Source organism: Cyprinodon variegatus, unplaced genomic scaffold (assembly GCF_000732505.1).
Source record: "Cyprinodon variegatus isolate N-32 unplaced genomic scaffold, C_variegatus-1.0 Scaffold463, whole genome shotgun sequence".
NCBI classification, from domain to species: domain Eukaryota; kingdom Metazoa; phylum Chordata; class Actinopteri; order Cyprinodontiformes; family Cyprinodontidae; genus Cyprinodon; species Cyprinodon variegatus.
Window position 1 is genome coordinate 127315 of NW_015150916.1, and position 21733 is coordinate 149047.

At 38.8% G+C, this 21733-nt stretch overlaps 1 protein-coding gene across 1 annotated transcript in view; it reads right to left on the reverse strand.

Annotated features, from left to right (window-relative positions):
- Nucleotides 1-20701, reverse strand: part of LOC107094092 (unconventional myosin-XV-like) — an 83810-nt gene extending 63109 nt beyond the window's left edge. Inside the window, exons 1-12 of the mRNA XM_015389507.1 lie at nucleotides 20623-20701; nucleotides 10445-12711; nucleotides 7242-9524; nucleotides 7014-7133; nucleotides 6572-6889; nucleotides 6213-6410; nucleotides 5520-5761; nucleotides 4107-4500; nucleotides 3245-3327; nucleotides 2840-2903; nucleotides 2634-2743; nucleotides 1427-1501 (exon numbers count right to left, since the gene is read on the reverse strand). Coding sequence (XP_015244993.1) covers nucleotides 1427-1501; nucleotides 2634-2743; nucleotides 2840-2903; nucleotides 3245-3327; nucleotides 4107-4500; nucleotides 5520-5761; nucleotides 6213-6410; nucleotides 6572-6889; nucleotides 7014-7133; nucleotides 7242-9524; nucleotides 10445-12711; nucleotides 20623-20701 — 6233 coding nt within the window. The remainder of the gene's footprint in view (nucleotides 1-1426; nucleotides 1502-2633; nucleotides 2744-2839; nucleotides 2904-3244; nucleotides 3328-4106; nucleotides 4501-5519; nucleotides 5762-6212; nucleotides 6411-6571; nucleotides 6890-7013; nucleotides 7134-7241; nucleotides 9525-10444; nucleotides 12712-20622) is intronic.
- Nucleotides 20702-21733: the final 1032 nt, after the last annotated feature.

The window sequence follows — 21733 nt, forward strand, 5'->3', positions numbered from 1 at the left end:
GCAACTTTTATATGGTTCAGCAGATTATTACACAGTTTTGGGGCTACAATCAAGGCATGGTGTGCACAATGTGCACAATAATAAGTAGACATGGATAAAAAAGTTAAAAGTATGAAGGAAAACCTGGCAAGCCTTAACCAAGGCCTAATATCAACCGAACAGGACCAAGTTGAGAGTCAACATCCTCTTTTGGAAGAATTGTCGAAAAATCCAATGGATACATTCTTTAACCAAGTTGGAGCTGTTACAGCTGCAAAGAGTGGACTGACTTTTTTTTTTTTTTTTTTTGTTAAACCTATGGATTAAGAATTGGGTGTCACTAAGTGACATTCCCAAATGTTTGTGAAGTAGGCATGCAAAATACTTCTGGTAATATAGGCTATGTGTCTGACAACATTTTACACTTACAACAACAACAAAACTGACATATTATAAATTAAATATAAGATCACTGAAGTGATTTTTTCCTTTTTCATTGAACAACATCATTTCTATCAATATCGGTTTCACCTGAAATAATTGTTTTGGGAATCTAAACAAGGTTTGTAATAAGAAAAATAAATAAAAAGAAGAATTTGACTTTATAGACTGTAAAAAGGCAACCATATAGAAATACATATAAAAAATTTGAATAACATTAACAATTTTCATGTTTTGTAAATTATTTCTTTCTTTTTTTTTTCTTTTTTTTTATGGCACTAGTGGCTTGTGCTGACAGTAGGCTGACAGGAAAGGGGGTATGAGAGAGGGGGGGCAACAAGACCACAGGTCCGTTTCGAACCCGGGTCGGCGACTATGGCCTTTGTACATGGATGGTGCTCGCTAACCACTGCGCTGATATAATAAATAGATTTGTTAAACATAGGGCCAAATATTTTTTTCCTATATTTGTTGCATCTTTGATAAACATGGTTTACAGACAATCAAAACCTCAAATTCAATGTCACAAGAACTTTGAATATTATATCAGATAAATAACAGTCCATTTTTTTCATATGAGATGCTTCTGAAAGCATCGATTCAGTAGTACTTTCACACAAGAAATTAGACATTTGTATCCCATGTGGAGAAAACATCTGTTCTTTTTGACATTATTTGAGCCATTCTTGGTTTACATAAGAAAAAATACTATTAAACAGAGGCAATGTTCTTAAATTGTTTTAATATTACTATTATTATCTTTTATATGTGTTGAACTATGTAATTTTGTTAGTGTTTAGATTATCCATCCAGGTACCCCTTTCACTGAGGTCTAGATTTAAATGGGATTTAAATGGGCCTAAAGCATTAATATCTACCGTTAACACTAATCAGAAATAGAAATATATTGACTTTCAGAAAATAAAATTACATTAATCTTAAAAATACTGTCCTGACAGTTCCCATAACAACATACATCAGCAGCAAAAGTGACAGCATTTCATACCTGATCACAATACACTGGTCCTTTTTGGCATCCATCATGGTTGTATATGATAGATTAGCAATGGCAAAGAGATGACTGAAACACAAAGATACATTTTTATTTATTGACCATTATTGCAGAACAGTTACTCCTCTACCCTGTGTGTGATTGTTTTTTGAAGAAGTGGTAGAGAAAAACATGGCTAAACCTTTGCTTAGCAACCAACTAGCTACAGTTTAACAGTAACCAGCCACCATGCACATTGAAATATTTATCTATGCTTGTCACTAAGGTACAAAATGGATTCCACCTTTTCACAATACCTGCAATTTTGAGGACAGCGTAGCACTCCTGGACTTTCTTAGAGCAAGAATACAACTGCTAAATAACACAATTTTAGATCAGGCAATACCACAGACAATAATGATGAATTATAATCTAAAAGTTTTTTTTCAACTGCATCTTTTCAAAGATGTTTTCGCAATCAAACAACAAAATTATTTTATCTAATTGGGATTTGTTTTCTGAAAAATGGAAAAATGATCCCAAGACTGCAAATTATCCAGGATATTAACTTTACTGGAAAGCAGAGCAAACATAACAGACAACAGCCAAGAGGTTAATATTAAGACTATAAGTGTCCTAGAAATCCACATCTTCAAAGGGAGAATCTGCTAAAATGAGACCCAATAATTGTTCATTGCCTCTTTTGTACAGGAATAACAGAAAATAATTAATAAAATGTTCTGTTTGACTCTTGCCACAAGTCATATAGGTGAAAGATAATCTGAACTAAGATTTCTGGCTCATGGAACCTTATGTAGCAGAAACAGAGACAAAATTTGACATGTTCAATCACAGCATCCCATATCATCGAGAGTGAAACATGGAGGTGTCAGCATCATAATGTGGAAAGGCTTTTCTTAAAGAGGGACTGCTGCAAACTACTCAAAGTTGACTGGGAGATGAATGAAAATAAAGAGCAATACGAAAAGTCTTAACTACCTACCACATTCAGTGAAAATTAATGTGAAGAAATGTGAAGAAAAGAAAAATTAATTAGCATTGCTGCTGACTAAATCTGTTCCTCTTTACACAGAGTGGTTGAATTGAGATCACTAATTACTGAAGTGAAGGAAAAATGTACATTATAAAATAGCTCTCAATTTAAAAATCAGACTAAGATAATTGGAAAGTTTGTGAAGGTCTGAAACACTCAAACGCTTACGGGGGGTTGTCACTCAGACCATGGCCTTCATACTGGTGCACCATGTCTGTGCCGTAGATGTTGAGCAACTTGTAGGGGTTCACAGACACAAGGATGCTCCCTATGTAGGTCTGAAGGAAATAAATAGACAAAAAATAAATGATAATCTTATTGTTTATAATATTTGACTATATTAGGTTATTGTTATGGTTATGTTCAAAACATACGTATATAAGTTCGTGGTCAAAGCGTTTCTTCAGGTTCATCACAACTGTGGTTTCATTCAGTTCCCTGAAATAAAGTAAAACAACGCAAAACAAACAAACAACAAACAAAAACACTGAGTTATATAGTCAAATTATCAGCAGCCCTGCAGTGATGCTGAAATCCACTATTCATTATTTTTACTTAAAGACAAACAGGGTATTTTTTCCTACAAATTCATCATTGTTAGTTTTACACAAAATAACTTATGTGGTGAAGCAAACAAAAAGCTAATGAGGTCCGAAAAGCGCACTGAATTAATGGATAATAAAACTTAATGGCTATTGCTTTCTCAAATTACACATCCACTGAAAAAAGTATAACAGCAGTTAATGCCCAATATTTATATTGGTCTGAATTGTGCTTACGGGAGCTGAGTCATGTCTTCCATTCCCTCTGCCCAGCGTACCACTCTGTGGGCTGTTGTTGGCATGCTTATTATAGAATAGATCTGGACACAATTAATAGACAATTATAGTGGTATTAGAGACATAAAACAACACAACATTTTCTAAGCTTCAGAAATATAATCACTGTTGAATTCAGAGCTGGCAAATAAATTGTTATAGAATATTTATAGTCTAGTTCAGTGATTCCCAACCGGGGGAAGGCACCCCTGTACCCCTAGTGGTCCATGAGTGCATTGCAAGGGGTACATGAAAATTTTTTATTTCTTAGGTAGTAAATTAAAATAGGGCTTGAATCAGTTTTGCTTTGTGAGGACCCAATTGAAAAAATAAACAAGCTTTTATCAACCAAACAGTAAATTTTTCTTATATGTTTGAGTTCACCTTCAGCTGTGACACACATCAAAACCAGGCAGAAGAACAGACTGGATGTAGAGACCAGCCTGGTACCTGCTGTATTTCACACTGATCTATCAGATCTCATCAAAGCTCAGGTGTCTTGATGAAAACAAAGTAAAACTAATGATGTCAGTCTAACTATATTTTTTCTTCTCTATGTTTTGTTCCTAATGCATCAAGTTTAAAAGTGATTATAAGGAAGTTACTCGGAGGAGTTCCTGTTTTATAAATACTGGTTTATAACATGATTTTATTTTTTATTTTATTTCAATCCTTACTAACTTCATGGCAACATACTTGTGTTATTTTTTTTACCTGACAGGAAAATAACATTTGACTGAGAGGGGTACTCATGGTAAGACAAAATGCCCAAAGGGGTACACAAGTCAAAAAAGGCTGGGAAACACTGAATGAAGTTAGATACCTTATCATACCAGCTTTGGCCTGGTACTCTGGCTCTGCTAGGAGTCCACTCTTGGTTCTGAGGTTGTTTGTCCACAACCTGAGGGTTTGGTGTATATCCTTCCAACACCCCATCTTCTTTGTACATAGACCACTTAGATAAATTCTGAAGAGTGCCATGTGGCAAAACTCTTTCTGCCGCCCAAACATCATCCCCACTTTCACCTCCACCTCTAACGTTCCTGGCCCAGTGGCCAGATCGTGGCCCGTATGGAGGTATTACAGCAAAACGATGGTCCTCCCCCTGAAGTTCTGTTGGCACAGTGTATGAAGCATAACGAAGCTGCTGGTTTTGGATGGCATCAGACAGTTTTGGGTTGTGGAACTGGCGTGTGAGAAGAGAGCCATCTGGGAGCCTGTGAGAAAAATAATACTGTAAAGGAATTTTAGTAAAGAGCTACACTATACTTGTTAAATATAAGATCAAGGACTCCAGGAATTAAACTGGCCTTTTACTACTTAATTTCTCCTTGAAAGCTAAAAGTTTTTTAAAACTTTTATATGACTGAATATTGAGGTCTTTCCTTCCATTCCAAAAACATGATTTCTAATTATGCGTTTTGGGTTATCAGTTATTTTGAGTTATGTTCTATATTTATCCTGCTATATGTTTAGGCTGCTGGATAACATAGGGACCACTTTTCTTCATTCTGCTTAATTTCATTTCAATTCTCCAGTTTGACAGTATTTGTTAAGTTCCACTTATAACTTTATGTTATCTCTGCTTTTTCTCATCATAGTAGTTTAATGTGGTCTTTTCCTGTTCAGCTGTGACTCCCTACATCCTGGACTGAAATATTAGCTGTGCTGCTGCCATCGACATCTCTGTTTTTAGATGTTGGAGTCAATAAGTGGATGCACTCAACTGGTTTTCCTTGACAGAAACTTTTAACCAATCTGAGTGTGTTGTCTATGCAAAGTGCCTTGAGATAATATGTGTTGTGAAATGTTGCTATAAAGTATAAATAAACTGAATTGATTGAATAGATGTCTTTAGAGAGACTTCCTTGGAGAGTCTACTGAGACCGCTGTCCCCACGACTCTGTCCTGGATAAGTGGAAGACGACGAGTACGAATAGATGCCTTTTTGTACCATACCTTTTACTTTAAAACCCAATTAAATGTTGTTTACAGGTATCATTGCTTTTTTCTGTGTATATTCAAACAAAAGTGTTGGTAATGGAAAATGTTATAAAGCAGAATTAATGTATCATAAACAGGCAGTTCATCAATGGACCTTGGAGTAAACTCTTTGGGGGACAGACCCAAATGCCTCATTAGACACTTGGTGGCTGAAGATATTCTTTGCCACATTATGGAAAGCTCGGTCATTTACGTAAGTTCCTAGTTTATTAAAAAAAGTATAACTTCACACCTGTAAGTGGCACCACGTAGTTCTTCATTCTGCAGTGCAGAGGCAACATTGGGGCTTCTGGGTTTGGGTACAGCAGACAAAGCTGAGGTATCAGAGAGATGGTAAAGGCCAGTAGAACGGAGTCCCTGATTTTGCCTAAGAGCAGCTGCCAAGTTTGGAGTGGATGGTTTCTGACCAGGCAATACTAAAGAACCATCAGGGAGCTGGTATGTTGCAGTACGAAGGTTTTGATTCAGAAGAGCCTAGAGGTGTTGGATCAGAGAAAAATACTTACAATATTACAATGGCCATAAAAAATAGCCTACGGTGTCCTGCAAAACATGTTTGACATTAAAATGGCAACTTTTACATATTCATTTGATAAACCTATAAAGAGCATAAAAAATATGAAGTAAATGGAAATTGATTATCAGCATTAAGGAAATCTTTTGTAAGCATTTTTTACCCTCTTAGTCAATGCTTTTTAAACCACTCACAGTCCCAGTCATTGGGGCATACTTCTGTCAACTTTGCCTATCTCCAAACTGATTTTTTTTTTTTTTTTACTGCATACAACTCATTATGATTCAAAGCATCAAACATACTATGTAGATTTAAGGCAGTATTATTCTATCATAAACTAACTCTGATTTAAACTTCTTAACAACTTAATTTCTTCACCTCTACCAAAGGTTAAATAGAGAAGACACCTACTGTGGACAGATTAGGTCCAACTGGTTTTCTTGGGTCGATGATTATGGTTCCATCAGGAAGGGCATAGGATACGCCTTTAAGATATGGATTTTGCAGGGCTGCTGTCAGATTTGGACTCTTTGGCTTTCTTGGGTCCACAATAATAGTTCCATCTGGAAGGGTGTATGAAGCAGCTTTCAAGGCTTGATTACCTAGAGCCTAGACAGGCAGGAGGGTTATGTAAAAGTGAGTGCAATAAAATAGAAGAATCAGCAGATTAGAACAAAGTATTTATGTCAATTTTTAGAAACTTAAAACCATAGCACGCACAAATAGTATGAAAATAAGGATAGACATAAAAATCTAAATCTACAATTAACCTTTGCCAGATTTGGTGATACTGGAGTATTTGGGTCTCGAACCCCCTGTGGTAATGTGAACGAAGCATTCCGCAAAGATGATTGTTGAAGAGCATTAGACAGGTTTGGAGAGGTAGGCTTCCGTGGGTCTATGATAATAGTGCCATCCGGGAGGGTGTACGAAGCACCTTTGAGGTAAGGGTTCTGAAGTGCTGCTGTGAGGTTGGGAGTCTTCTCTGTTTTTGAGTCTATCACAATGGTACCATCGGGAAGAGAGTAAGAAGCTTCTCGTAGGGCTGGGTTATTTAAGGCCTTACTAAGGTTTGGCGAAATAGGGTGCTGAAACAGAAAGATATGTGTATTAATGATCAACAATGTGATTGTAAGGATGATATGTAACTGAAACATGTATGAACAAATTATTTCATTGTATGTAAAGTTTGGAACTAGAAGTAATTGTTACTTTCTGTCTGGGATCCATGATGCTGCCATCTCGAAGAGTATATGAAGCTGTTCTCAGATTTTGGTTTTGAAGGGCTCCAGAAAGGTTGGGTGACATTGGCTTATGAAGTAGGCGTGGGTCCTGTTTTTGTTCAATTTGAGGAGTCGAAAAACTAAATTAGAACTGGTAGTAACATTAACCTTTGAGAAGATATACATAAATGCAAATCTATTTCAATTTATTACTTACCCTGATAACTGATCCATCAGGCATTATATATGAGGCACTTCTGACTTGTTGGTTTTGCAATGCATGACCAAGCAATGGGGAAGACCTGGGATTTGTATAAGGGCTCATCAGGGTTCTCTCTGGTAGCCGGTATGATGCCTGCATCAACTGAGGGTTTTGCAGGGCTCTTCCCAACATAGGGGAAGAGGGTGACCTAGAAACCACTGAGGATCTTCTAAGTTGCACAGGTGTCTGAAAGGATGCTTGGCGGAGATTCGGGTTCTGTTGAAGAGCACTGTGAAGCTGAGGCCCAGCTGGGGCATAAGGATTACGACGTTGCATCATAGGCGATTTTAGATTAGACACATTATGCAACCCAGTTTGGTTTTGCAGTGCATCTTGAAGCAATGGTGCTTGTCTTGGCTCAGAAATGTAATCATATGTTGGACCAATAGTTGGTCCATACAAGGATTGTAACTGTGAAGTCTGATATGAAGCCATGCCTCTCATTGCCTGACTATGTCTCATGGCTCCAGAGAGCAAAGGAGATGAGGGTAAAGACGGGGCATATGAAGACGGAGGTCTGTGAAGAGGAGAAATGTAGGATGCTTCCCTCACTGTTTGGTTTTGTAGAGCTCCAGAGAGAGTTTGTGAAGGAGGGAGCAAAGGCTGTTCATAAGGTGAAATTGGTCTTTGCTGTGTAGAATCATGAGCATCTACTAATCCTGGAACCATCTGACCCATGCCCACGACTTGAGCTGCTTCTGGTCCAAGTACTGAAAAAGCATCTGGTCGAATACTCCGTAAAGAACTGGATAACATGGGAGAGGAGGGACCAACAAAGTGTTGGTTATGCAGCGCATCTTGAAGCAATGGTGCAGGGTCAGGTTCAGAAATATAGTCATATGGCATATGGACAGTTGGTCCATACTGTAAATGTAATGGTGGAGTCTGAAAAGAGGCCATGCCTCTCATTGCTTGATTATGTCTCATGGCTCCAGAGAGCAATGGAGATGAAGGTACAGATTGGGCATACACGGACTGAGGTCTTTGAATTGGAGAAATATTGGATTCTTCTCTAACTGTGTGATTTTGCAAGGATAACCTGTCAGAAGACGGGGCAAAAAATTGTTGCAATGGCTCACCATTAGGCCCAGCATAAGAATCCAACACATTGGACTGATGATTCAGCCGAGGAGAAAGGCGTGGGGATGGACTGCGTGACATATGTTTAAGGGAAGGCTGCGGGGAGGAAGGAGGCATACTTCTTATTGACTGTTGCACCCTAAGGGGACGCCCTCGAGCAATGGGGCGAACAGGAATATGTCTAGATTCTCTTCTTCCCAGGGGAGCACGGTGGGCCATCAGAGGAGAATGGAAAGGAGAAGAATGAAGGGAGGAGTCTATGGTAAGAACAGAAGATCTATTACTTCTTATTGAAGAGGCACGAAATGGACGCACATTCTGAGTTGGTGGTGGAACTGGTCGCCCTCTTAGGCCCATGGGTGAGGGCCTGACAGTACCTAATGGAACATTTCCTAATCTCCTTGGCCTGGCCAATGGTGTAGGGTCCCTGAGCAGCCGAGTGGAACGACGAGAAAGTGTAGGTGAGGATGGAGCTTGCTGAGGCCCTTTAGGTGATAAACTATGGCGGGAAGGAGTAGGAGAGGGCCTTCGACTTAATCTTGGAGAGAGAGGCGGCGATGTAAGACCTGGGGAAAGAGAAGGTGAAGGTGGCTTTTGCATCTTTGTCCTTCCCAATGGACTTCGAGTTGGAGAGATTAACGGCTGTGGACTTTGTCTCCCCATGGAAAGGCGGGGTGATGAAGGTGGAGAACGCTGCCTCACTGGTCCTCTTTCCAAAGTTGGCGGACTACCACGAATTAGTGATGTACGAGGAGAATGGGAGGGTGAGGGCACGTGGGCCATAGGAGAAGGTGACCTATGAGGCTGCACTCCCTGATGTAGAACTGGAGAAGCAGAAGATGATATTTGCCTAGACAAAATAGATGGAGGTCTGTGAGAATTAATGAACCCACCCCTAATGGAAGGTTGTGGTGAGGGGATCTGCCTTCTTGCAGCAATAGGGGAGGGTGGTGGTGAACCCACGGCAGAAGGATGGCGCTGCATTTGCGGGGAGGGAATAATGACCGAGCGGCGGGATGGAGTCGAAGGTTGCATACGACGAGCAGGTTGAGGAGACATGCTTGCTTGTTTAATTATCATTGCTGTTGGTGTTGGGACTGTTGGGAGGTTGTAACCCGGCGGCTGTGGTATCATCATTGGATCTGTCATCATCTGCAGCTGCGAAAAGATGTAGATTAAAAAATAAAAGACTGCTATAAAATTACCAAATTAATAATATTTTACTATTTTATAAAATTTATAAGGTATTCAATAATATAGAATTATGCTTAAAACAAAGCGACTAAATATCAATCTTAGGCTATTTTATTTGCATTACAAGCAATACTATGGATGCATTTTAATTTTCAAGGTAAATGCCAGTGTTAAAATTTAAATAAACTAACTAACCTGATAAATACTATGTCTTTTTCTATGTTTAAACCCTAAAAAGCTAAAGGCTGTTTTTCAACTCCTGCACTACTGCAAGTGCTTCATTGGTAAAATAGCCTGACCAGTATTACCTGTATACCTTTGATAAATATATAGCATATTAGAGCATGTCTTAGAGTAAGCTCAATCAGCTAGCCCCAGGACAAGCATGGGCAAAGCCAATCTGACTACTGTGATGTTTGTCACATGCGCAGCTTTTAAGATTTGATTTCAATAAATAAGCTATCATCAACATGCAGAATTTGGTGGCAGACAAAAAGACATCTTGACATTTGTACAGTACATTCAGGCAGAAACCAACCTAAAAAATGTAGTCCTCACAGGACCAGAGTTCACAAACTGAGTTATGGCAAGAGGCTGGCTTGGCTAGTAAACCTTTTTTGCCCCATTTCTTTTTAAGTGCTCGATATTACAGTGTTTTTCTCTTGAACAGAGTCTCAACCTTTAGTCACATATAATCCATAGGGCATACTACAGTGAGACCTATATATTGTGCAACAAGCTGAGCACAGCTAAAACATTAAATATATATTCTTTACAACCTGGACACATCATTTTGTTTCCAATTACTGTCTTGTTTTATATGCTGTATCAGAATAGATGCTCCATCCTGGCAATAAACAGTGACAGACTATAACTAAAATTACCTGTGGTTGTAGAGACATGGGTTGTTGTTGGAACAATTGCTCTGACATCATCTGCTGCTGTTGGGACATAGGTTGCTGGGCCATCAACTGGTGTTGTGGTGACATGTGTGTAGGCATTGTTTGAGGTAACATACCATTCCCTTGTTGAAATATCATCTGCTGCTGTGGAGAGATAATTTGCTGGGGTGCCAATTGCTGTTGTGGTGACATCTGTGTAGGCATCATTTGAGGTAACATACTATGCTCTTGTTGAAACATTATCTGCTGCTGTGGTGACATCATCTGTTGTGTTAATTGTATTTGTTGTAGTTGTTGTTCCGATACCGGCATTTGCTGCTGAAATGATGTCATGTCTCCAAGTTGATATGGTGCAAGAGAAATCTGGTCTTCATACTGGATATCTGACATGTCTTCAAACTCTGGATCTGGAGGCAGAATAGGTGGAGGAGGCAAAGGAACTTCTAGTCTCTCTTTTCCAAACAGTCGCACTTGAGGTCTAGGAACTTTAAATGTAATGTCTCCTGTGTGAATTCCATCAAAGTCCTCCGCAGTTTGATTCATTTGAAATGCATATTGTTCCCCACTCAGGCTTTCCACATTATCTACACCTGGAACTTCAAAACCATACACCGGTTGGCCTCCAAGTGGAAATGTTGTCTGTTGGGAGTTCAAGTCTTGGTAATGCATCCCAGCCTCACTATACCCAAGCTGATAATCTGGTTGAAATCCTACTTGCATTTCCATAGTTGGAGTGTAAGGATCCCCATAATAACCTGCCTGCTCAAGGTCAGAGTAACCCGTTTGTCCATGTGCATAGTAAGCTCCCTGTCCATTTTCATCATAATAAAGTGGAGGCTGAGGTTCAAGAAATCCTCCCATCTCCCCTCCATATATGTGACCTTGAGCATAATAATCAAGGGCTTCATCTCCATACATAGCCTGCTGTTGCTGGTACCCATTATAATTTGGTTCCTGAGTGTCATAATACCCTTGGGCAGGGAAATAAGGTTCATTGTAAATGTAAAGTCTATCATCATAATATTCACCATTTGGATCATAAAATTGATCTTCCTCATAGTACCCAAGGTCTTGATAGTCTGCACCTTCAGTCTCATTTTCATAGTAGCTATATTGACCATTTCTTCCAATTCTTGGTGCTGACTCAACTCCATAATCACCATAGCCATCTTCATACCTGTAACCTCTCTGGCTGTCTATATATTGCTGGTCATAATCGTTATCTTCCTCCCCAAACTCATAACCATTGTTGTGGTAACCATGCACAAACCGCCGGGAGCTAGAATGTCGGTTATTTCCTCTACGAACACCTAAGCCATAATGACCTGAATTTTCGTGCATTTTTTTTGACAGAAATCGTTTGGTAAGCCAATTGGTTGCAGCAGCAACCTTACCAACCAATAGACTACTGTTCTTGAAGTCATCACTGGTGCCATCTTGCTTTTTAAATAGCCCTCTAAAGAAGCTGCCTTTTTTCTTATTTGAATTTCCACCTCCAAGACGAAGTAACATGTATGTGGGTTTTTTCCCTCCATTAGCTGCTGCCTTCTCTTTGGCTTCTTTTTCCTTCTTTTTCTTTTGACTTGTTTTAAATCTCATCATGAATCGAGATGTGTTTTTCATCATAGACTTTCGTCGTTTTTTCTTAGCAAGCCGGCTCTTCCTCCTTCCCAAACCAAGAAACAATCGTGATGTGCTTTTTAGTTTCTTTACGCTGTTTTTGCGCCTTTTTATGCCAGAAAACTTCATAAACATTTTTGACATGTTCTTTAGACCTTTCTTTGGGAGTTCTTTAACTGGAGCCTTTGTTTCCTCTTTTTTGCCTTTTTTCTTTTTTGCATCAACATCAGATTTTCCTCCTTTCTGGTGACGATCATCCTTAGATTTCTTTTTAGATTTACTGTGAGCCACTTCATCTTCATCGTCATCCTCCTCATCATCATAGTCTTCATTATCCTCATCAGAGTAGTCGTCTCTAGATTTCCCACGTTTCTTGTCTTTGTCCCCTTTACCGCCTCGACCTTTTCTCCTTCTGTCATCCTCCTCATCCTCCTCATCCTCGTCTTCACTAAACTCTTCATCCTCTTCTTCATCACTCAGATCCTCCTCTTCCTCCTCAGACTCTACTTTTTTACCTTTCCCCTTGTCTTTTCCTTTTTTACCATCATCTTTTCCTTTGGATGGCTCTTCTTTTCCCTTCTTACCACCTTTCTTATCATCTTTTCCACCCTTCTTGTCATCCTTTCCAGCTTTTTTGTCATCTTTTCCTCCCTTTTTGTCATCCTTAGCTTTTTTTTCATCCTCTTTCTTTTTTTCCGGTTCAGGTTTTCCACTTTTCTTGGTGTCCTTTTTATTGTCTTTCTTGCCAGGCATTTTGAGCAGTTGCTGGAATTACACCATGACCCTAGTAGAATATTCAGTGATGCTGACCTTAAAACAAAAAGAAAGAAAAAAGTGAAATTAGGTCTGCAAAGCCACAATGATAGCCACTGATGCGCAAATAAAATCTTATCTTTAACAAACCTTTAAAGTATTTTTTTGTTTTAGATGTGACTGTATGATTTTGCACTTTGACCTTGTGAGGGTTCAACATTAGTTTGAGAAGAAATCCACCTGTTCTTATGAGCTCCACACTGTTCAAATCTAGTGTCCATGAAGTCACCTGTGTGGATACAAAAGAGCTCATACTTGCAGTCTTTAAAAACACATTTCTTGTAAAACCACTAAAATCTAGATTTATTCAAGCATCTCACTTTCTTCAAAGGCGTTGAAGAGGGTAGAACTGAACAACAATATTCAATACTGTATAAGTTTTAATTGGGCCTTTCCTTTTTTTTATTTTTTCTTACATTGTGTTTGAAAATTGGAAATGTTGACACCCTCTAGAGTATTGTCAAGTTTTTTTTAGAACCTATATGGATTTTTTCCCAAGTGAAATTTCTTCATAAAACTTGTTTTGTTAATTTTTACTAAATTGGTTGTAATACAAATTCCAAAGAAAACAAAGTATTCCAGAAACAAGATAATAATAAGTAAAATATTTACAGGTTGTGTATACCTCCATCTTCAAAAAACAAGAAGAAACTTGGTAAGGGAACTTGGTAACCTCACCCATGATTATTTTTCAGTAAAAATAGACGAGAATTCATTTAACAGAAAAATCACATTGGTAAGACAGTAGGTAACATAATTTCCTGCTCTTCTATTAAAATAAATTAACTGCTCAGCAGCCTCTGTCACATAAAAAAATATATTTCCTATAGAAATTACTTTCAGGTACTGGTTATGTGTGACGAATAATCTCCCACCAGTTCTTTACATGGATTTAATCACACAAACTACATAAAAGTTTTTCATGATTAAACCCATGGACTTGAATTAAAGTTAGTGAAAAACCACCAGGGTTTAAAAACAACAGCTATGAAAGACATATAGAAAGACAAGAGAACTATCAAACAAGGCCACTTTAAAGTGCTTAGAAACCAAATGTACTGAAAATATGGCAATAATTTGTCCAACGTTTCTCCAAATGTAACAAATTCAATTCATCATTACTTTTTTATTATTATTTATTCTGTTCCTCAAGCTCCCTTTTACGTTTTTTTTTTCTTTTTAATTATCTTATTTTAATGTTATTACATGTTTATTTATTAATCTATTTATATATTTATTTTTCCTCCTATACTGCTCAAACGAAATGCCCCTGGTGCGATTTATTATAGTGGTTTAAGTCAAAGTCTAAGTCTTAAAACTTAAAAAAAAACAAGACATTACAGCTTTAGTTCCAAGTTCCAAGTGAATTTTGCCAAATGTAAAAATGGAATACAACATTTTAAATTATAGGTTTTACCTTCTCAGTGATCAGATGTGTAGCCAATATCAAGTTCCTGTGACAATGTTGACAATTTTAGCATCCAATTGTTGTCTTTCTCCTTGTTGAAAGACAATCAGAATTGAAGAAGACCTGACTTGGTTGTGGTCAGGCTCTAAAGTCTTCAAGTAAGGTGGCTCCTGATATGATCACAAGTCTCTTCTTTATTGATCCAGAAAGAAGAACGCAGAAAATAATAATTTCAGATAGCAAGGTGTGTCTTCCTCTGACTTTACATGTCCTTCACTAATACCTGCAACACATTTCCTCACTCAAAACAGCATCCTGTGCAGAATGTGATATCAAATGTGTGCAAGTAAGAGAGACAGGAGATGAGTTGCATTTGTCTGTGTGCACTTATGTGCAAGCATCTGTGTGGTTATGTGTGTGTGTGTGTTTGGACAGTTCCTTGTTCCCGGTCATGGAAGGAGCCTTAATTTGTCATCTGGCTCTGCAGTTGAAACTTGAGATATCTGAGTGGCTGAGGGGGCGGGGCATAAATAATACAAAACGTCCGGACAGAAGATAAGCATGATTGGCTTATCCTCTGAACGGCAGAAGATTACCTTGATTAGTATTAACATGATGTCAAATCTACAAATACCAAGTAATCATTAAACTCAGGTTTTAATGTATATATATATATACTTTCTGCATTTAAATCAAACAGAAACGAGCTACTGTATGCCTCAACTGCTAACCTATTTCTACATGTGTTAAGACAGGAAATGGGGAAAAGCTGGGAGTTGTTAAAGATATGACGTCTTCCCTCTAAGGTATCAGTAACTCAAGATTGACTCTCACAAACTTACAGAGGTCCAGCAAGTAAAGGATCAGTAACAGGGCTGTGATTATTAGTGCCATCAACCAAATTATCCCTCTTCCCAAGAGAAGGGGTCAGATTGCCAGATCTGTCCAACTACAGGGTACAGGTGTAAGGTTGCCAGATCTGGATCTTTCAGAATGCTTGTCTATCTAATTATTGCAAACCATGTAGTCCATGTTAATGCATGTTTGCACAAGGTTTCACAAAGACACTTTAAAAAAAGCTTGATTCTTTCTATGCACAATACTTTTTTTTCCTTATCCCACAGTTTGTCTTGCGGCTCATGTGGCTGTTAGAATAAAAGAAAAAAAAAACTTTAAATGTAGGCAGCCAGTTTTCCACCTTCCCAAAGCAATTGGTGCTGGCAGGTGGTCCTCCATCTTTTGATAGAATTTGTAAAGAGGAAACAGCATAGAGACACCAGAATACATGCCTGGGAGAACAAAGTAGAATTACAACAGAGGTGCACATGATGAGCCTCATCAAAAGCATTCAGGTCCTGAGGGGAAGCAAGAGATCATCTCTGTCAGTTAACACACAATTTGCCCCCCAACACACTACCACCACCACACACATGGACGCACGCACGCACACACACACACACACCCACACACACACACACACACACACACAAACACACACACACACACACACACACACATAGCAATCTGCTGCTATCTAGTGGAACAGATCAACACCTGCAGCGCTCGTATTTTGGAGTTAATCTGAGCTGATTAAGTTCAGATTTTGCTACAAAACCTTCTTTTGTAGCAAAATGTCATGATGTTTACAAATTGACATAGATAGTGTCAGTATCTCAGATGATACTATAGGAACAGGAGAGAGATATTTGTATCTTCCAACATAGTTTAGTTAAAAAGCATAATAATAATAATAATAATAAAAAACATCTTTATTCTTCATAGCAACTTTTACATGCTGTTTGTTAGCCCATCCCTAAAGCAGCAGTAGGTTTCCACTGTGCAGCATCCACTGTAAGCTTTCTGGGGCTAAAGGCCTGGCACAGTCTGGGGCATTAACTATGCGTCAACTTTGCACTCAAATATGAAGTGTGATTTATTAAGAGTTTGGAGCTAAAGACTATTAGATTGAATTTGGTGTTATTACAGATCCAAGTTCCAAAGAGCTTTAAAGAAATGCATATGCAACCATAAGCCCTTGTTCAGATTTATTGTCACCCACTTCATTTTTAACTGAGACCTATAAAAACTTTAGCACATTATGCAATGATTATTGTGTTTATTACCTCTTAATTACAATTAATACATGCATATTTGCATGAGGAAGTGGGGCAGTTGCTGTCTGGAAAGGCCGTAAGATTGCAGGCTGAAAAACTCAGGCTGTCACTGAGGGTTCCTTGAGGACTGGAAGATACTTCACCCCAGAAACTCCCCAGACACTATTCAGTGTGGCAGCCTACTGCTCCCTAAAGGATGGGTCACATGCAGAGAAAAACAAAATCCCACCATAGAACTACAAAGAGATATTTCAAACTTCCTTATTTTGCAACTAAGTATACTAAATCTTTCTTGAGGCAAATGACACGTATACCACAGTTTCGGATGAGTTAAACCCGACCAGCAGCAAGTTTTCAGTACAGCATGCACAATTGGACATAATAATTCAAATATAAAAAGTTTACTTTGATCCTGTTTCGCATGTGGTGTAAAATTGATGTGAATGCACCACTTATGAGGATATCTAAAAAAAAAAGATGGCCTTGATCAATACTTTTTCTTTTGTAAACATTCACCTTGTGGGGCAGAGGATCAGGGGCGGAGCTAGATGGGGGGCAGGGGTGGCCATGGCAGTGTCTACAGAAATGTATTTATAATGGCAGTGTCTACAGAAATGTATTTATTCCTGAGATAAGCCAGAATAATCATCCTTACCTTAAGAAATGCTATGTTATGTGACAATTGGCTGCTGTGCAAACTAAAAGCTTTTTTTACTCTGGCCATGGCCACCCAAAGCTAATCACTGGCCAACCCTACCATTAATTTCCCTCTAATACAGATGGTGGCAGCAGTGATACTCTCATGTGTAATATTCAAAACATTTTTCATATATTAACAATAACTTTACAACAAAAACACTGGTTAATTATGTACATCAATATACTAACATTAAAGATGATAAGGACAGAATGCATGCTCTTCAGAAATAGATTTTGTGTTTCATGGGGTAAAGAGAAAATGTCTCTGCAAGTCACTTAGTAGTCTTCAGTGAAATTATAGATAAATAAATGTTTTAATAAAAACTTATTAAATAATCAATTTATGTAGATATTAGTACTTGTAAATATAAATTTATGCAGAATGATTATTGATAAAAGTAGTTAAGTAATGACAATGGAAAAGAAGTTTGCCCAAAACTCAAACCTGAAAGAATTTGATCCAAGATACCTTTTATCTAGACAGCACGGATGTTTAAATATATGCGTCTACTTTTTAGCTAAGGCTGTGAGAACGTATAGTTTGTCTTTATTTAGAAAATATGGATGTTTTGCTCATAATTTTCCTGTTGGAACAGTGTAGATGAGGTTTTGGTGCCTATCCACTTTCGGCCATCCCTCAGTGTACATTGGTTATTGCCTGGCCACCCTTATAAAAATGTTCTGGCTACGCCTCTGCAGAGACACTGTGAGAACCAACTCTAGAAAGTGCATGCATATCCTATTGTAGGCTCTAAGATCCATGCTCTCCATCACATACCTCTTTTAAGACTTCACGTCACGGGTGCTCCGTAGTCACGTTTCCCCATCCTCTTAGGCTAGAGGTCAAAAAGAAAATGAAGAAGAAAAAAAAATGAAAGAAAAGTCCTTCTTATATTTTCTTAATCCTAATTGCCCACACTGCTGTATGCATTTATGCTCTTCTAGCTTGAGCTGAAAGCGGCAGGGGTCGGTCTGCAGGGAGGAGAAGTGTGCCACCGGGAACAGAGGATGAATATTTAACGATGGCTATTCTTCAGCGAACGGGCCGGGGGCTTGAGTTCCACGCACACTAGTGAGAGCTGATGAGCTCCGTGGGTGGGCAGTGTCGCTCATAAACATGGCAAGATACACTTATATATATGCACACATTGATCTTGAAGGAAGAGAGGGAGTAGAAAAATAAAAGCTAAATAATTTCTAACGGGCTATTGCACAGGATGGGGGGTTCTTTCTAGCAGCAACCTGCCTTATTTGCACCGTTCCTGCAAACATTTCCTCTCATCTGGACTGAACAAGGTGGGGAAGTGTGTCATGGGATGGCTCAACAGAGGCGTAGCCAGAACATTTTTATAAGGGTGGCCAGGCAATAACCAATGTACAATGAGGGGTGGCTGAAAGTTGATAGGCGCCAGAACCTCAGTGTCAATCTACACTGTTCCAACAGGACAATTAATGAGCGAAACATCCATATGTTCTTAATAAAGACAAAGTATACTTTCCTATAACCTTTGCTAACAAATAGACGCATTTATATTTAGACATCTGTGCTTTGTAGATAAAAGGTATAGTGGATAAAATTATTTCAGGTTTGAGTTCTGGGGCGGACATCTTTTCCATTTCCATTACTTACCTACCAATACTCATTTTGCATTAAATTGATATATATATATATATTTTTTATATTAAAATAGTTATTTTTATGATTTCACTGAAGACTCCTAGATGACCTGCAGAGGCACATTATTTTCTCTGCACCCCATTGAAAACAAAATCTAGTTCTGAAAAGGGCATGAATTCTGTACTTATCATCTGTAATGTTAGTATATTGATGTGCATAATCAAACACAGTCTTATTGTTGTCAGATAATTGTTACTACATGAACAATATAGATGTTTTCAATATTCCACTTGAGAGTATTACTGCTGCTACCATCTCTATTAGATGGGAAAAAATGGTGGGGGTGGCCAATGATTGGCTAAGGGTGCCATGGCCCCCCATCTAGCTTCGCCACTGTGGCTCAAGGGGGAAATGTAGCCAGATGAAGGTGAGCGTTGCAACCATAAAAATAATAAATAAAATGGGAATACAAACACGACAGTGTCTCTAAATGAGCAATCCTGATGTTGCCCGCCAGATGGACCCGCTTGACAACAAACTGCTGAGGCAGCGCCACTAACTGCTGCCGGTTTCAAGCCGTAACCCAGACGACCTTGCCGTCTCCCGGCATCACCAGCTGGCCGTCAGAATCAAAACATTCCTTGGCTTTGATTTCATATCTACTGGGGCCGAGCAGCAGCACTCGAACCTGTTCCTTTTTTTTTAAAGAAATACTAAAGCAACAAGCCCGTGGCTACGTACGGGTTATTTTTAGAGCTGTTGCTGCAACAGTGACTTACACACTATAGATCCGATCATTTATTCGTGCTTAACGCAGCCTACAGGAGATGAATGCCTTCCTGCTGCAGTTGGCAGACAAACAACTTCCCCAGCAGTCTCGGTCAGTGCAGACAGCTGCCAGGTCTCAGCTTGGTATTTCTTAATCTAGTTTTGCCTTGCCCTCTTCTCTGAGCCCTCTAAGCAGACATAAAAAATATAAATTTATACCGCTAAAAAAAAGGACTACATCTTAGATGTTGAAGGAATGCGTCCCCATATAACAGAAGCATATATGTCTGAAAATTTAAAGTTTAAAGCAGTTGTAAATTTCTCTTTTTCTTGTAAGGGACCAATTTTTCTTAAGTAATTTTGAATAGAATAGAATAGAATAGAATAGAATAGAATAGAATAGAATAGAATAGAATAGAAAATCCCATTGTTGTCCCACAACAATGGGAAATACAAATGTGGATCTTAGAAAAGCGTATAGGAATAACAATAGTGAAAAGTAAAAAAAATAAATGAAATACTGTACTTTAAAGTGTTTTAACAATATAAATACTCAGCTAAAATAAATAACCCATATACAGTGATGGACATCTTTACAGTTCTGAATATTTGAAAATAGCAGCAACATCAGAGATGTGCAAAATGACAGCAGCATGTTATTTTACTGACTAAGATAGAAACTGTGCAAAATCAGCATGAATGTAGCAACTTATTAAGGTTGTTGGGAACAGTGATGGTTATAGAGTCTTAAAGCTGCTGGGAGGAAGGATCTGTGATAACGCTCCCTGATGCATTTAGGGTGCAGCAGTTTGTCACTGAAGAAGCTCTCCAGTTCAGCAACAGCTTCATGCATGGGGTGGGAGACATTATCCAATAGAGATATTAATTTAGTTAGGGTCCTTTGGTTTCCAACCTCCTGCACTGAGACCAGTGCAGGAGGTGGCTAGTAGCTAGTATATTTGTTTTGGTCTCACCGAGCTGCTGATTTTACAGTTATCCAACTGTATATATCTCCAAAGGACCCAAGTCAGGAAAGCTCATTGCTTAACAAGCTGGCATTGACACCGGCCCCCAAGGTTCCTGCACTACAGACAGTGCCCCCCAAACATTCTCCACTTACTGTTCTTCGTCACTGTCGTCCAGGGACTGTTGTCGCTGGCCTTCCGGCTGCCCTTTTTGGATCTCTTCTTTGTTGTCATCTCCTAAAGACACTAGTTTCGTTGTCGCCCACCTTGGTTGGGTCATTTCGTTTTATACTTTGATGTTTTGGTTTGTTGCTTGTGAAGATTCTCAGTCATCCAGTTCATAGTCAACAATATACTAGACTCTTTTGCTTCCCATCCAAGAAGCTCTTTCAATTTAAAATGTCAAAAATTGAAATGAGGCTTTATAGAGCGGACCAAAACAAAGCCTTGTTTTGGCTTAGAAACATGCAAATTGAACCTTATGACAGCTGCACTCTCCTCTCCCCTTAGCTCCCTTCTAGTTACTTCTGTCCAAACCCGCTCACAGTCAGTTTATTACTCCCTTCATTGTCGTGTTTGGCATATACTCCACCTCTGCAGTAACTCTTTGTTGGATTCTCTTAATTCCCCCCTGAAGCTCTGTGTTTCCTTTGTTGTGGGTCCTGTGTTTTAGTTGTTTCTTTATTTCTGGATTTATGCTTCTGTTGCCATCAGCCCTCAATAAATCTCCAATATACCACCTCAGCCTTTGTCTCTGCATTTGGGTCATCTACAAACTTCCACTCAACTTGACAGCACCAGAGAAAGGGAGGAATTAGAAAGTGAGAAACAGAACAAAATTAGAGATTTGAAATGGAAGGTTGAAATGTAAGATAAATAACTTAATATCTGAAAAACGTCAACTCAAGTAAAGTGAAGTAAAACTTAAACACAGCCATGTAGGAAATGAGCAACACCTTTTCCTCTGAAGAAGTCAGTAGAGTCTTTAGCTGGAGCAGCTGCTCTGAGACATCCGCACTCAGAAGGTCAGAAAGTGCTTGTAGAAAGCATCCACCAGGACCAGAAGACAGGTGTTTGTTTGTGGGGAGGACTGTATCAAGAAACAGAAAAGATTACTGCACAGACGAATGAGAAGGAGAAAGAGATGGGATTGGAGGGAGAAAAAAAAAAAAACAGTGGGGGACGTACCTCCTCATCCCAGTAATAGTGGCTCAACCTGTAAAGGCTGTATAGTGTAGGATAACAAGGCTGTCTGAGCGGTGAGGG